The sequence below is a fragment of the Chelonoidis abingdonii genome, chromosome 3 (genome assembly GCF_003597395.2).
Source record: "Chelonoidis abingdonii isolate Lonesome George chromosome 3, CheloAbing_2.0, whole genome shotgun sequence".
NCBI classification, from domain to species: domain Eukaryota; kingdom Metazoa; phylum Chordata; order Testudines; family Testudinidae; genus Chelonoidis; species Chelonoidis abingdonii.
Window position 1 is genome coordinate 153,557,959 of NC_133771.1, and position 17,848 is coordinate 153,575,806.

General features: G+C 45.8%; 1 protein-coding gene across 6 annotated transcripts in view; it reads left to right on the forward strand.

The window, feature by feature from the left end:
• Positions 1-17,848, forward strand: part of LOC116819065 (latent-transforming growth factor beta-binding protein 1-like) — a 211,884-nt gene that overhangs the window by 83,366 nt on the left and 110,670 nt on the right. For all 6 annotated transcript variants that reach the window (XM_075064232.1, XM_032770469.2, XM_032770468.2 and 3 more), the window contains 3 exons: positions 1,563-1,685; positions 4,654-4,776; positions 16,744-16,869. In XM_075064232.1, the coding sequence (XP_074920333.1) occupies positions 1,563-1,685; positions 4,654-4,776; positions 16,744-16,869 (372 nt within the window). The remainder of the gene's footprint in view (positions 1-1,562; positions 1,686-4,653; positions 4,777-16,743; positions 16,870-17,848) is intronic.

Below are 17,848 nucleotides of genomic sequence, written 5' to 3' on the forward strand. Positions count from 1 at the left end.
TACTTACTAATGATAATTTATTTCAGATTTCCTGTCAAACTTAAACAAATTTTAGGGGGAGATTGAGGGGCTTGGAGGAGTGGCTCAGGAGGCAAGACAGTCAGAGTTTAGAGGAAATATTTAGGAAAAGCTAGACTGTGTCCTCAGAACCCTTTATGGAAAAACACATTTACCAAGCTAGGCATACATGGAAAGTTGGCCTTTCCTGAAATGCACACCTCTAAAATGAGGACCTGATCCTGCAATGTGGTGCATGTGTCTAGACACTAGCCAGTCAGTTAAGTCAATGGAGGTCCATAAATGTTAAAGCCAAAGGGACATGATGTTGATCTCATCTGACCTCCTGTATAAGAGTCCAAAGAACCTCATTCCAGTAATTTCTGCATCAAGTCCATCATTTCTTTTCGAGCTATACCATATCTTTTAGAGGAACATCCAGTCTTGATTCAAAGACTGAAAGTGATGGAGAATCCACCACATCGTTTCACAGTGGTCTATCCATGCATATCACATTGCTGTTGGCAGATATGAAATGAGTATATCTCTGTTTAATCAAAACCAATTTTGATCCACTGCCCCTAGGGTGGACCACAACCAGCTAACATCTTTTTAAAGATGTTAAAGCTTGTCAATAATAGGTGCTAAAACATTTTTAAATACCACCAAATTAAAACTTGTTAGCTAATGCAGTTTTTTAAAAACACCTTTTTTCCTAGTTAAGCAAGCATTAAAGACCACACTGTTCCAGTAACACATGGCTCCCTAACATCACTATGTGGTAATGATTCGGTACTGACTCATAGAAACATGTGCTACCTTCTGAATCAGCAATACCACTTCCTGCAGAGTCCTGTCCAATTTGAGTATCCTATCCGAATCCAAATGTTGACCTGGGCTGACCCCACTTAAGTTTGTGAGAACTGAAGAGATCACTCTAAACACTGAGGGATTAGCAGTGGCTACAGTAGCAAAGAGAGACATTTGATTCATCATAGTTGCAGGATTAATTCTAATATAGAGCAACTGTTTAAATAAGAAAATCTAATCTTTATGTAAAATTTGACAGTATAACAGCCTGCCAGTGTTTGCTTGAAAATCACGCCTTGTTAGAAGGTGGTGATTCTGTTGGAAATTGTTTTGTGTGTGTTGCTGACACAATGGGCGAGCTAGCTCATTACCTCAGCCAGCTATGTGAGAGGTGGACGAAGCCCTTGGGCGGGGGGGGGGTGTGTGTGTGTGTGTGTGTGTGTGTGTGTGAGAAGAGAGAGAGAGAGAGTGTGTGTGTGTGTGTGTGTGTGTGTGTGTGTGTGTGAGACAAATGGGTATTGAGAGAGAGAACCCTAAATGAAGCCAAGTCTGAGGAGAAGTCTTAGGCTGAGGTTTCATCTAAGACTATTTTGAACTTACCTATTCGTTCGTAAACCAAACCAAAAGTGATTTTATTTTGACTCTTCAGTTTTCTTTGAGTGGGATGTGGACACCTTGTGCTTCAAAACAGGCATTTTCAGAAGCATGGTATTCCTATTTTCTTTTTTAGATACACATTTTCTTTTCATTCGTAGATATAGATGAATGCCAGCAACATCATCTCTGTACAAATGGGAATTGCAGAAACACAGATGGGTCTTTCAGATGTATGTGTAGCCAAGGTTACACATTATCATCTATGGGAGACCAATGTGAAGGTATGTATGTGACTTAAAACTACTTGTGGATTTTTCCCATGAGATCCTGAGTATTCCAACTGTAGGCACAACCACTTCTGAGAATGGAAAAGGAAGATGTTTTTCTCCTCCTCTTCTCAGTTCTTCACTATCTGATTGATGGTCTCTATCTATACCACCACATATCTCATATATTCTCACACACACAATTCCTGTCACCTGCACCTATAGTTCCAACAGGAAGGTGAGGAGACTAATTTGATTTTCTTTTGAGTAAGGAAATCTCTTCCTTGCTCAAATTCTAAAACAGAGGGCAGTATTCATCCGTGGTTACAAATGCTTCTGCCATCATAGAAAGTCCACCTGTGGAGCTGTCTGGGTTACAGCTGCTTCTGTGGCTGGCTTGGGGGATTGCAGTCAACCACCACAACCCTAGACAGAAGCACTGGCAGAGTGGCCTGGCTTAGCTCCTGTGGAGCCCAGTGGTAGTACCCCTGGGGAGGAAAGCAGTGTAAACGCTACCTGCCCTTCCCCAGAGATGAATCGTTCTGGAGCTCAGCAGCCTGCTCTGTCTCAGAAGTGCAATTTGCACAACAATCGTATAAAACAGAATAAATAAAAAATACACAGCAAAATCCAGAAGATATGCTGTGCTGTAGAAAATGATCTTCTTATCTTTTGGTGATATCTCAAATAAGATTTCGGGCCGGATATTAGCAAACTAATACAATAATTAATTCTGGTATATTCTCTGTCCTTGCTTATTCTCATTGCTTCTTGACATTCTTATATGAGCTTCATCTCAAGAAAACCTTCAGCCCAAGGGGGCTCTCTCCAGGTTTCAAGAACAGTTGTTCTGGGTTATCTTAGAGAAAAACCCTCAGATGGTTTCACTTTGGAGTAGACACAGACACAAAAAGGCCAGAGTCTTCCCAGCGGTTCTTCACATACAACTCCTAGATCTTTAAATCTCATATATAGAACAAGATTGCACATGAAGGAGTTTTGGGAAATTCTGTTCAGGGGCTAGAATCAAATAAGACATGCAGAGAAAAAGGAAGATACCATCTCCACAATGATTCAGTACCTCTGTTGATGGAAAAAGAGTAGCCCAGGTAGGTAGTCATAGGATCTTCCCTTCACAGACTAGGATACCAGCTTCTCATGCAATTCATGGAATCTAATGTTTTAAGAAATCAACGAAAAAAAAGCTCTATTTCTTTGGGTTCTTGCACTCTGATCATAGGAGCTATGAACAGTTACAATAGAAGAAGAGGGAGTTGTGTAGTATGTTAGGATTAATAAAATTTCACTTTGAATGAATTTGGCAGAAAACATCTTTTTGTGGGGTTTGGCATTTATTCAGTGCATGGGAGTTAATTTTTTCACTTGCTCTCAGTCAGAGTGAATTACCATTTAAATAAACTATCATTTTTTTCAGTTGAAAATATGCTATAAATATAAAACACATTCATGTGAAATCAAATATGTTTATCAAGAGTTCACATAACGTCATCATCATTAAGTGCAATTTCATCTGAAATAAGAACTTTCACATATGCAAGAAAGCTCTTAAAAAAAAAAAAAAAAAAAAAAAAAGATTAAATCCAAAGATCAGAAAGAGCCTTATGTTCTTTTATTGGGTTCACGTCCAAATGGAAAAGGCGGCATCATTTTGGTCTGCTAAAAAGTCATGCATAAAAGGTCAGAATAATAAAAATCCATCACATAAAGCTGTTTGTTTTGTGTATCAAAGAAAATCCTATCTTCCTGTAGCCTACATACTGCTTTTTTCTACTTTATCTTCTTTTACTTTCCGTTTTCCTCTAAAACTAGTGAGACACAATCATAAAACATTAAATAGCTTCCTTGGCAGTAGTGAAATATAGTATCCATGTAATGTAAGCATTTTGGCTATAATCACTTCTTCATATTGTCCTATAATAAAATAGCTGATTTATTGCTTCCTTGCATTTATCAAAAGCAGCAAAGTGTCCTGTGGCACCTTATAGACTAACAGACATATTGGAGCATGATCTTTCATGGGTGAATACCCACTTCATCGGCAACCCCTCTGATACTTGCATTTATCAGTGTATCATTTCAGCTGCTACCATCATATTAATTTCACAATGGTTGAGGCCCTGATTCTCAGCTGAGACCTTATCCCAAAGCCTAGTTAAGTCAATGGAAGTCTTTCCAACGACTTCAAGGGCTTTGGATCAGTCCATTAGTGTAAATCAATATAGCTGTATTGACTTCAGTGGAGCTATGTTGAATTATACTTGCAGACAATGTGGACCTGAGTGTGAATTCTTAATATCATTACCAGTTTATAAAAGTTTGCATGGTGGCCCAGTAGTGTCCAAAACAAACAAGTTCAGAAAGTACCAAAGCGTGAATTCAACTCAATTTACAAAAGGTAACCAGGCAACATAGTTTGTACAATTTATGGAGAAAGCATAAAAATCCTGCATATCCATGTGGAACAGATTACATAACCTGGGCAGCATTCATTTATAAAAACTGCTTTGAGTGAGATTACAGCATCTTATTGAATGACAGTAGATTAGTTTGTATTGTTTGCATGTAATGGAACTAATGTTGCAGAAGCATCATAGTGTTTGTGTTGCATGTACGTCAGACTCTGTATTTGCATCACTGTGGAGTTCGTGTTTTCTAAATGTGCACATGCTTTAGGTTTCTAAGCCACTGAAGTTGCTTGTAGTGCAATAGCCCCACAGTTCACATGGAAATGGGGGAGAATTTTGTATAATTCTCTTGCATCTAGAGGGAGGGAGTTGTCTCAGTCAGCATTACAATCAACATTGTGTGGGCACTCTTGCTATATTTAAAAATTTGTTATTTTTATTTAAATATAGTAAATATAAGCTGTTACTTCAAGTTGATATACCAGTATTAAATGTCACTTTCAAGAGTTTATTCAGTTTTGAAATTATCTAATTTTTTGGCAATGGTTTGATTTCAGACATTAACGAATGCCTTCAAGACAGTGATATTTGCCTTAGAGGAAACTGCATTAATACTGAAGGTTCTTATGAATGCACTTGTCCAGATGGCTTCCAGCAAATGGCCAACAGGGGATGTCAAGGTATAGTCTGATTCAGTTAAGATATCTGATGAATGTTATAAATTATAGTATAAAAGAGAATCCCAAATCAACAGGATTTACAGGCACCTTCTTATCCTTCTCTTCTTGCTATAAACAATCATCTGCTGTGGCACAGGCAGACTTCCCTATACATTGAAAAACTGTTCCAACAGGCATAGTCTCAGCCTTCATATCATGAGGTAGGAATTCTTTATAAACTAACATAGGGCTAGAGTTGTGTCTTCCCAAGTCCTGAGAGAGATTCATTTTGATAACTCAGGTTGTGCTGAAAATTACAACAAATCATTTTATACCATTTTTATCAATGTTGTAGATCTGTTAAGTACAAGATTTAAAAAATACAACAGGAAAATAAATGAAAAATAAGACTACACAATTAGGTATATTTATTTTGTATCTTGTTATAATTAATAGTTCTTCTTCGAGTGCTTGCTCATATCCATTCCAGTTAGGTGTGCGTGCGCTGCGTGCACGTTTGTCAGAAGATTTTTACCCTAGCAACACTCGGTGGGCCGGCAGAGCACCCCCTGGAGTGGCGCCGCTATGGTGCCGGATATATACCCCTCCTGGCCCATCCGCCCCTCAGTTCTTTCTTACAGCCTGTGTCGGTCGTTGGAACAGTGGAGCATGGCTTAGCTGATCTCCACTTCCCTAGCTATTCGCTCGTTTCTAATTGTTATTGTGTATATAGTTCGATATTCTATAGTTCTAGTTAGTTTTCTAGTTTTATTAGTTCTTGGTAGTAGTTATTGTGTATAGTTGAAGGGGATCAGGGATTAATCCCTTCCCCTCACCCGGTACCGGAGTCCATGCCCAGTTCACCGGGATTCAAACCGTGTTCGGCCTGTCATAGGCCGATGCCCACAGGAGACCCTCACGACTCCTGTCTCAAGTGCTTGGGCGAATCCCACCTCGCAGACAAGTGCCGCATCTGCAAGGCTTTCAAGCCCCGGACGAAAAAGGAGTGGGACATTTGTCTAAAGTAACTCTTGATGGAGGCAGCTCTAACTCCTCCATCTTAGGCATTGACTGCGACACTGGGGACAAGTGCCTCCTCCGCACTGGAGTGCACGGGTACAGTGAAGGCTCCTCGACACCAGCCATCATCAGCCCAACTCCTGGCCGGCACTGCTCTCTTCCCAAGGAGCAAGAAGCATTAAACTCCTGCAGCTCCCATATCTACGTTGCAGTCGGAGCGCATAACTAAGTCGGACCGCCCGGCACCGTCAACTGCCGCAGCACGGACGTCTTCTGCACCGTTGATTCCGGTCTCGCAAGAGCCGTCGAGTCCAGTGCCTACCAGCTCCCCGGCACACGCTGTGGTTGAGCTTATCGTGCCCTCCACGCCGGAGATGTTTTCCACTGCACGGGAGTTGATTGCCTTGACGGAGCCTGAGCTGCCTCAACCCCCGGCACCGCCGGTGCAGCTTGTTCAATCGTTAGGCAAGCCTTCCCTGATGAGACCATCCTCGCCCGGTGCCACCGAACATCGCTGATCACGGTCCAGGTCCCGCAGGCACTCTCGGTCCCGTCATCGATCCCGGTCCTGACGCCGCTCGCAGTCCCGATACCATTCTCCATCTAGGTACCGGTCATACTCGCAGCACCGTTCGAGATCCCGGTCGCCGACCCAATACTCTCAGCACCGATCCAGGTCCCGGCACCGCTCGCAGCATCATACCTCTCACAGCCGATCTCGTCGTGGGGATTCAAGGCACCGGTCGACCTCCCGGCACTGCGCCGGTCGCAGGTCCCGGTCTCACTCCCAGCACCGGTACGACTCCCGGTACCATTCTGCGCTGCCGCTTGGAGACGTATCGAATGGACGCAGAGACCCTCCCCAAACGGTCTCAGCTCCTCCGTGGCCTTCTCGTCGTCCATCCATCTCATCCCATGTGGACAGTGCTTCCTATGGGGATTCGGATACTTACAGCAGGTTTGCCCGAGGAACCCATGGCCCGGACCAGGGATCTCATCAGTGGTCCTTTTGGACACCTTGGGCTTATCACCAAGCCCAAGGTGAACCCGCTGTACCATCACACTCCGGTCCCTGAGAACACCGCGTGCCAGAGGCCACTGTTAGCAGACCTCCCCTGGCTGGTACGGAGGAAGCTCCTGCCCACGCACCGGACCCACACGATCTTCTGGCTCCAGAGGTCCCCCAGGATCAGGAATCAGTACAGGACCCACTCGTCCCGGAGCTTCCATCCTCCTCTTCTCCGGATGAAGCAGTAGCAGGGACGTCATCACTGGGCCCGCCTCCGGTCGACCTCGGGTCACACCAGGACCTTCTGCAGCATGTCGCCCAGAATATCAACTTGCCAGTAGAGGAAGTTCCAGAGGTGGAAGACCCGGTGATAAGTATATTGTCGGCGGAGGCACCAACTAGGGTGGCCCTCCCTTCACTCGTTCAATCCAGGCTAGGGCAGACACCATCTGGCAATCCCTGGCATCCATCCCGCCCACAGCCAGAGGGGTCGAACGGAAATACATGGTGCGCTCCAAAGGGTATGAGTACCTATATGTGCACCCCCCTCTCTGTTCATTGGTTGTACAGTCCGTCAATGAATGGGAGCGCCATGGCCAACAAGCCCCTGCACCTAAATCAAGGGAGGCTAGGTGAATGGATTTGTTGGGACGAAAAATCTATTCCACGGGAGGCCTCCAACTCAGGGTAGCAAACCAACAAACCCTCCTGAGTAGGTACAACTACAACACCTGGGAGGCGGTAGGGAAGTTTACAGAGCTGATCCCGCAGGACTCCCGCCAGGAATTTACAGCACTTCTGGAGGAAGGAGAGAAAGTAGCGTGGACCTCCCTACAGGCCTCGTTGGATGCCGCCAATTCGGCAGCTAGAACGGTCACCTCTGGAATCGCCGTGCGACGTATATCATGGCTGCAAGTGTCAGGCCTGCCACCTGAACTTCAGCACACTATACAAGACTTACCATTTGATGGCCAGAGCCTATTCTCACAGAAGATGGACCCTAGGCTACAGTGTCTAAAAGACAATCGCGTAATTATCCATTCGCTTGGCATGCATACGCCACAGACTCAAAGACGATCCTTCCGCTCCCAACCTCAGTGCCCTTACCCCCCACCTAGGCCAAGGCAAGACTTTACCAGAAGGCGAGGTTGTACCAATCACAGACGTCAGTCTGGACCTCAAGGAGGTAACAATTCCGGTCCCACCAAGACAACAGCGGGACCCAAATCAAACTTTTGAGGGTGCGCCCTAGAGCAGTGTACCAATTGTCTCCCAGGATCCTTTTCAGTTCTACAACCGCCTTTTCCCTGTTCCTCCCTGCGTGGTCCCAATTAACCCGGATCTTTGGGTCCTACGCACGGTGGAGCTTGGATACCATCTTCAGTTTGTTTCTCCTCATCCCTCTTCAGGGACCCCTCTCACGAGCAACTCCTCCTGCAGAAGGTTTGGAGGCTCCTTACAATCGGAGCTATAGGGGAGGTACCGGAGGAATTAAGGGGCAACGGGTTCTATTCCCGATATTTCCTAATCCCCAAGGCGAAAAGGGGCCTCCGGCCTATCCTAGACCTGCGAGGACTGAACAAATTCATGAAAAAGCTCAAGTTCTGCATGGTATCCCTGGGAACCATCATTCCTTCCCTGGATCCCGGAGATTGGTACGCCACTCTCGACATGAAGGACGCATATTTCCACATTGCAATTTAGTCCCTGCACAGACGGTACCTACCCTTTGTGGTGAATCATCAACATTATCAGTTTACGGTCCTTCCCTTTGGCCTCTCCTCGGCCCCTCGGGTATTCACGAAGTGTATGGCAGTAGTCGCCGCTTCCCTCCGTCGTCGTCAAATACATGTCTTCCCATACCTCGACGACTGCTTATTCGAGGGACCTCCGAGGCAGAAGTCACTAGTCATGTGAGAATCATCAAGGACCTTTTCACGCATCTAGGCTTGATAATCAATTTGGAAAAATCCACTCTGGTGCCTACACAGAGGATAGAGTTCATTGGGGCCACGCTGGACTCCAATCTTGCAACGGCCAGTTTGCCTCTACCTCGTTTTCAGGCTATAGTCTCCCTTGTACAAAGACTTCAAAGCTTCCCACAACCTCTGCCCGCACTTGCCTTGGCCTCCTCGGTCACATGGCTTCGTGCACATTCGTCACAAAGCACGCCAGATTGCGCATGCGTCCTCTTCAAACTTGGCTTGCCTCAGCCTATCGTCTGGGCAGAGACGCCATAGACATTATACTCACAATTCCACCGAGCATTCTAGGCTCCCTCGACTGGTGGCTGATACCATCCCTGGTGTGTGCAGGTCTGCCGTTCCATCCACTGCAGCCCTCCGCGTCCCTAACAATGGACGCGTCATCTCGGCTGTGGTGCTCACCTAGGGTACCTTCGCACTCAAGGCCTTTGGTCGTCTTGGGAGCTGGCGTTACACATAAATGTCCGAGAACTGAGAGCGGTCCAACTGGCATGCCAAGCGTTCCAGCGTCATCTACAGGGTCGTTGTGTTGCAGTGTTCACAGACAACACAACGGCCATGTATTACATAAACAAACAGGGAGGGACACGATCCTCCCCCCTTTGTCTGGAGGCGATTCAACTATGGGACTTCTGCATAGCCCACTCAGTAGACCTCGTAGCCTCCTTTCTCCCAGGAGTCTGGAACACGCTTGCAGATCAACTGAGCAGATCTTTCCTGTCTCACGAGTGGTCCATCCGTCTGGACATTCTCCATTCTGTATTCCAGAAGTGGGTCTTCCCCCACATAGGCCTCTTTGCCTCCCAAGAGAACAGGAAATGCCAGGCGTTCTGCTCCCTACAAGGTCACTCCCCGGGCTCCCTCTCGGACGCGTTCCTAATTCCGTGGAAAGGTCACCTATTTTATGCCTTCCCACCATTTCCTCTCGTCCACAGAGTTCTACTCAAGCTCCGCAGGGACAGAGCCCACTAATCTGATCGCTCCAGCATGGCCGAGACAGCACTGGTACACCCTGCTGCTCGACCTCTCTGGCGAGACCCTTGATCCCCCTGCCACTCTGCCAGACCTCATAACGCAGGACTTCGGCAGGCTTCACCACCCGGACCTGCAGTCCCTTCATCTGACAGCATGGCTGCTGTCTGGTTGAGCCAATCTGAGTTGCGTTGTTCCACCTCAGTGCAACAGGTGCTGCTGGGAAGCAGAAAGCCTCCACGCGGACGACATATCTCGCCAAGTGGAAGCGCTTCTCCCACTGGTGTGCGCCTCAGCATGACTTTATCCCCGAAGGTGTATCAGTCCCCATTATCTTGGACTATTTATGGTCCCTCAAGGAGCAGGCCTGGCGATCTCTTCTATAAGGGTGCATCTTGCAGCTATTTCCACCTTCCATCCTGGGGAAACTGGCAGTTCAATCTTTTTCTTCCCCATAGTTTCCAGATTCCTCCCCCCCTTGAGAGGGCTCTACTCCTAGCTCAGGCACCCAACCCCTACCTGGGATCTAAACCTCGTATTAGCTAGGCTCATGGGTGCCCCCTTTGAGCCTTTAGCCACATGCTCGCTGCTGTACCTGTCCTGGAAGACAGCCTTCCTCGTCGCTATCACCTCGGCTAGGCGAGTCTCAGAACTTCGAGCTTTGATTGTGGATCCCCCATATACAGTATTCCACAAGGACAAGGTACAGCTGCGACCGCACCCGGCATTCCTTCCTAAGGTGGTCTCTGCCTTCCACGTTAATCAAGACATCTTTCTACCAGTCTTTTTCCCGAAGCCGCAATCATCGCGGTGGGAACAACAGCTGCATACTCTGGATGTCCGCAGGGCTCTTGCCTTTTATATCGAGAGGACCAAACCCTTCCGACATTCGCCTCAGCTCTTTGTAGCTGTCACAGAGCGCATGAAGGGCATGCCAATCTCTTCCCAACGGATTTCATCTTGGGTGACATCCTGTATCCGGACATGCTGTGACTTGGCTCACATTCCGACTGGCCATCTCACTGCCCATTCTACTCGGGCTCAAGCCTCATCTGCTGCTTTCCTGGCCCATGTTCCCATCCAGGAAATATGTCGCGTGGCTACCTGGTCTTCCATCCACACCCTTGCATCACACTACACATTGGTCCAGCAGTCCAGAGACGATGCCACCTTTGGCTCAGCGGTCTTGCATTCCACGTCGTCTCGCCCCGACCCCACCGCCTAGGTAAGGCTTGGGAATCACCTAACTGGAATGGATATGAGCAAGCACTCGAAGAAGAAAACACGGTTACTCACCTTTGTAATTGTTGTTCTTCGAGATGTGTTGCTCATATCCATTCCAAACCCGCCCTCCTTCCTCACTGTCAGAGTAGCTGGCAAGAAGGAATTGAAGGGCGGATGGGCTGGCAGGGGTATATATCTGGCACCATAGCGGCGCCACTCCAGGGGGCGCCCTGCTGGCCCACCGAGTGTTGCTAGGGTAAAAATCTTCCGACGGACGTGCACACGACGCGCGCACACCTAACTGGAATGGATATGAGCAAAACATCTCAAAGAACAACAATTACAAAGGTGAGTAACCGTGTTTTCCACTTGACAGAGACAATAAATATTCACAGGCAAAACAATTATTAGTCAGCAATTGAGGCTGAAAGGATTTATCCCTTCAGATAGAATACTATTTGAATTTTTTTCCTCAAAGAATATAAATGTTTGAAAGTCTTGATAGTCAAAGATTAAGTGCCACTTAGTGAAAACACTCCAAAACATTTGAAAGTATGCAAGTACACATTGAAGATCACTCAAAAAACCTTAATTCTGTCACTATAACACTATTAACCTTCCATTTTCACTTTGTTCCCTTTGTACTATCTTTGGAAACATTTATTTTGGTTTCCAATATTTTTTCTAACAGCTTTAAGACATCCCCAGCGTATAACTAGGGACAACTTACTTTCCAAAGATACTGTACCTTACCACTAGTAATAGTTCATTTTACCTTACTCATTTTTTTCATAAGAACTTTAGGTTTGGGTTGTGAATAGGTTTTCATAAGAGCTTTAGATTTGGGTTGTGAATATCTCACATCTGGAGACACCAATGTACTTGTAGATTTTGAGTGGTATATTGAACACTGGTTTTAGAGTGTTATGCCCATGGATTAGGAGATAAGCTAACTCTGTGTCTAAAGACACTTCTGTAATTTGTGCAATATGTAATTGTAGTGAAACGACTGTGCTGTTTATTTCAGAGGGGTAGCCATGTTAGTCTGTATCAGCAAAAACAAGGACAAGTCCTTTTGGCACCTTAGCGACTAACAAATTTATTTGGGCATAAGCTTTCGTGGGCTATAACCCACTTTATCAGATGCCTACTTTCTTCCACTCCATGCATCTGATTAAGTGGGTTATAGCCCATGAAAGCTTATGCCCAAATAAATTTGTTAGTCTCTGAGGTCCAACAAGACCCTCCTTGTTTGTGAGATATATAAAAAAATTCCCCTCTCACCCCTATGGTGGTATGTGCTTCCTCAACCTCGGCCTCTACCAGAGGCTGGGAGTTTGAGGGTTCTGCGCAGTATCTTAGCTGTTTCCTAGCACTGACAACTCTTCTGGACAGAGAGCTCTGATGTTGGTTCTGGAATCTGTTGGAGCCACTCACCCAGCTTAGGAGTCACAGCCCCGAGTGCTCCTACCACCACTGGGACCACTTTGGCCTTCACTTTCCACATCCTCCTAGTTCTCTTCAGCCCTGTTACTTCTCCAGCTTCTCATATTCCTTCTTCCTGATGTTGCTGTCACTTGGCACTGCTATATTATCACCACCGCTGTCTTCTGGCCCTTGTCTATTACCACGATGTCTGGTTGATTGGCCAGTACCTGCCTGTCCGTCTGGATCTGAAGTTCCCACAGATTTTAGCCCTGCTATTCTCCACAACCTCTGTGGAATCTCCCACTGGTCTTGGGAGAGTCTAGCCCATACGCTGTGCAGATGTTCCTGTACACAATGCCAGCCACTTGGTTTGTACCGTTCAGTGTATGCTGTTCCTGCCTGCATCTTACATCCTGCCACTATGTGTTGGACTGTCTCTGAGGCCTCTCTGCACAGTCTGCACCATGGTCCTCTCTAGTGTGGTAGAACTCCTGCCTCAATGGATCTGGTGCTCAGTGCCTGGTTCCTGTGCTGTATGATAGTGCCTCAGTGCTGTCTTTTAGTGCAGCCCTTTTCAGCCACTGGTAGATTTCCCAATGTCAGCCACCTCAGCCATCTCTCGAGGTACATCCCAGCAGGCTTGTCTTGCCATGGCACTTCTTCGTTGTCTTCCTCCCATGTCGTGCTCTGCCTCGGCATTCTCTCAGCAGCTCATCTTTGGGGGCCATCTTACTGATGACTCTGGATGTTCCGGTTTCATCCAGGACAGGCTCTGACGCGTTACCAAGCCCCGCCCGCCCTTCTTTCCGGCTGGTATACAGTCTCTGGGTGTTGGACTTGGGTGGAAACCTCCGTGCATTGTGAGGAGCTTCCGGGTTTTCACACATCGGCAGCCTCCATGTCCTCCTTTGCCAGCTCACTATACCGGCAGGGTATTGATGACTGGCAGGCGTATCCGTTGATGGCGTGGATTTGTTCTTCACACTGAGCTGGCTCTTCAGGACCTGTCTTATCCTTTGGTGATATACTTGGATGTTGCTGTCTTCTTGCTCCTCATCGTGGTTTCCATGTGACTGTGGGATGCCAAGGTACTTGTAGCTGATCTGTATGTCTGCTATGTGGCCCGCTGGTAGTTCCACCCCATCAGTCTTGACTACTCTCCTCTCTTCACTACCAATCCGGCCACACTTCTCCAGTCCGAATGACATCCCGATACCTCACTGTAGATCCGTGTCAGGTGGATTAGGGAGTCGATGTCTCGTTCATTCTAGCATACAGCTTGATGTCATCCATGTAGAGGAGGTGGCTGATGGTAGTTCCCCTCCTGAACCTGTACCCGTATCCAGTCCTTGTGATTATCTGGCTGAGGGGGTTTAAGCCTATGCAGAACAGCATGGGGCAGTGGCATCACTTGGTATATGCCACACTTGATGCCACTTGTGCAAGCTGCCTGATTGACTTAGTGTTGTCTCCATAAGTCCATTGATTCTTGAGGAAGGTCCTTAGTGTCCTGTTGACTTTGTATAGCGCCAGACATTCACAGATCCACGTGTGCGGCATTGAGTCATAGGCTTTCCTGTAGTCAATCCAGGCTGTGCTCAGATTGGTCTGTCTAGACCTTGAGTCTTGGGCGACTGCTCTATCTATGAGCAACTGGTGTTTTGAGCCTCTGGTGTTTGTCCCAATGCCCTTCTGAGCGTGCTCAGGTACTGGCCCATGTGGTCCTGTAGCTGGCAGCTATGATGCCTGATAAGGACTTTCCATGTTGTGGGGAGCAGGTTATTGGCCGTAGTTGGACAGTTCTGTCCCCTTGCAGGGTTCTTTCATGATCAGCACTGTCCTTCTCTGTGTTAGCCAGTTTGGGTGGGAGCCTGCTGCTAGCAGCTGGTTCATCGTGTGCTGGCTAGGCGTTCATGCACTGCTGTAAGTTTCTTTGCCAGTAGGTGTGGATCATGTCTGGTCCATGCTGTCCAGCTCTTATGTTCTTGACCCGCTGCTGGATGTCTTCTACTGGGATGGTGACTGGTTTCTGTTCTGGGAGATTGCTGTGCTTCGTTCTCAGGTCCTGCAGCCACTTGCACTGGTGTTATGAGTCTCTCTTTCCCATATGTTCTTCCAGTACTGTTCAGTCTCTTGCTGCTGGTGGCTCTGCTGACTGTTATTGTGTTGTTGCACTGCAGTTGGGAGTACACCTTGGATGGTTCTTTGGAGAACAGGGCATTTACTTTTTGGCCTCTGCTTCTCTAGTGTATCTCCTTAGCCTGGTAGCTAGTGCTGTGAGCCTTTGTTTAGCAGTCTCTAGGGCTTCAGATGGAGTCAGGTCCTTGTATATATATAAAAATAAAATTAAGCATAGGTATTGCTGGTGTCCATGGACTACATTTGGATGTAAAGGTGGCCAGAATCTAAGCAAAACTGTATAGTTACAAACAGCTATAGCCATGTTGGTCATAGGATAGTCGAGAGACTAGGTCTTTATTAATGATCTGGATGATGGGATTAATTGCACCCTCAGCAAGTTTGCAGATGACACTAAGATTTGGGGAGAGGTAGATACGCTGGAGGGTAGGGATAGGGTCCTGAGTGACTTAGACAAATTGGAGGATTGGGCCAAAAGAAATCTGATGAAGTTCAACAAGGACAAGTACAGTGTCCTGCACCTAGGAAGGAAGAATCCCATGCACTGCTACAGGCTGGGGACAGACTGGCTAAGCAGCAGTTCTGCAGAAAATGACCTGCGGATTACAGTGAACGAGAAGCTATATGAGTCAGCAATGTGCCCTTGTTGCTAAGAAGGCCAATGGCATATTGGGCTGTATTAGTAAGAGCATTGCCAGCAGATCAAGGGAAGTGATTATTCCCCTCTATTCGGCACTGGTGAGGCCCCACCTAGAGCATTGCATCCAGTTTTGGTCCCCCCGCTACAGAAGGAATGTGGGCAAATTGGAGCGAGTCCAGCGGAGGGCAATGAAAAAGCTTATTTGGGTGACTTACCTGAATGTTTTTGAGTGTTTTGTAGAGCAAAATCTAAAAGTATATTTATAGTCTGAAAAGTGACTATGTAAAAATGGCAACTTCTTGATCAACAGACGCGATCCTTGTATGTATTTAGCCATCTGCTTACTTTGCTGACTAAGATATGTATTACTACTTTTTACCTCTAGTTACGCTCCACAACCAATGAGACTCCAGAACAGGGGTTCTCAACCTATTTACATTGTGGGCCGCATATACAGCTTTCTGTATGTTATGTGTCCTGCACCCACACAAGAGTATTTATACTACTTGTCTGGCCCTGAGGATGTCACATGGGTCGCAGATGTGTGCTGATTGGGTCGCAAGCAGCCCGTGGGCTATGGGTTGAGAAACTCTGCTCCAGAACGTTGAGCTGCTTTCTATTCTGGCTCACGCATCATCAACAGAATTATTGTCTAAGTTCTGGCTGCAGAAATTTTTATCGTTGATGATGCTTGATCCAGAAAGAATAAAGAGTTGATTTTTCTAATTCCAGGTTGAGTTTGCAGGGCAGGCAAGGAGAAAAAATATCTTTACTTGTGAAAACTGAGCAGTGCTTGACTGCTCTGTATGCACCGACATCTTGAGAACATTCCCAAATTCTAAAGATGCTTTTTGGCTGTAGTGTGTAGAAAATCAGCTTATTGGAAACCATGTAATCTTCCAAAGTCTGCTGTCAAGACCTTGTACCAAAAGCTCGGCTGTGTTCTGGGCCACTTTGGCAGCACAGAGGGGCCAGAAAACAGTCAGATTAGGCCATCTGAGAATTCTCCTCCTGACACAAGGGAGTCGTCAGCTAGTGCAGAGCTGATGTAGCTAGCCCCTGCACCACTCCCTATTCTCCACTTAGCCACATTGGGAGTCAAGTGAAGGGAGCATGGCTAGACCAGAATGTACTTACTCTCTGGTTGTGCTTAGCTGACATATTTGCCCTTAGAATCTGCTTAGCTGGTGGAAGTTAGTTTCAAATGCTGCTCTAACTTGTGCTTGGGGTCAGAGTGGTGTAATTACTGACTTCCTGGCAGCCCCTCCCTCTCTGCCAAACTTCTGTTGAGCACCACAGAAAATCTGACCCATTACTCTAGTAAACATACTCTTATTGATTTAGCACTTTCACCCATGGCTGAAAACATCATGTATGGCAACTGAAGCACATTTCTGCTAACAGGTATCAGCATTCCTCACATGAATTTTGACAGTTTTACTGGCCGTCGTTAACTAATGTAAATAGGTTGTGGCAATATGCCAAACACTAATGCACATTGGAATCAACTGCAAAAGTAATATTAGAGAGAGGAGTTTAAAACATTTTACACTCTGCTCTGTGTTTTCCAGATATCAATGAATGTGAAGGATCTGAACTTTGTTTGCCACATGGGGAATGCCTAAATACAGATGGTTCTTTCCATTGCATTTGTGAGCAAGGCTTTTCAGTTTCTACAGATGGCCAAACATGTGAAGGTGAGATGACTAGTGATACCAAAGTGAATTTCACCCTGTAGCCATATGCCACAGTAAGGATTTCATATAGTTTAAGTGCTTATGTTGCTAAAAACATTTCAAACACCATAAAAGTTGTCGTCTTCCTCATTTGAAGCACCTAAAGCTGCATTAAATTTTTTAAAGAGAAGCCAGAGAACTAAATATTAAATGCTATGCTAATATAATATTGAACGTGCATTGTCAGTCACAAGAAGTTAAGAAATGCAAAAATTAAAGGCCAGATTCCTACTCATGTAAGTGATCCCATTGATCGTATAAAACTAGTTGGGTAAAGAAGATGGTCACAATTTGGCTCTGAGATTCCAAAACCAACATTAATATAGCAACCTTGCATATAAAGTATATGGTGTTTTATATTCTTGTTTTTCTGGTAAACATGTAGTTTAATATTATTGTTCATGTCATAAAATATGTAGTATGACATGTACAGAACAAGCAGCAAGACTGAATGAATGTTAGAAACTTAACTTCTGCTTTTCTTGTCTTTTGGTGACTAACTGGGCAACCTTAATGCTTTATAATATTTAATAAATTAAACTGCAGTGTGTGGGGGATTTAATTGAAAAAGGAAAGAGAGAGATGGAAGGAGAGAGAGAGAATAGAACAGGGATCGGCAGCCTTTCAGCAGTGGTGTGCTGAGTCTTCATTTAAACACTCTAATTTAAGGCTTTGCGTGCCGGTAATACATTTTAATGTTTTTTAGAAGGTCTCTCTATAAGTCTATAATATATAACCAACTACTGTTATATGTAAAGTAAACAAGATTTTCAAAATGTTTCAGAAGCTTTATTTAAAATTAAATTAAAATGCAGATCTTATCAGTTTAGTGTGATCCTTGCCCTTGCTTTTCCTTGCTGAGTTTTCCAATGTCTGGCACGTATTTGGATACTTTAAGCTGCACACAGGCTTCTGAGTGATCACTTGTTAACCAGCTCCA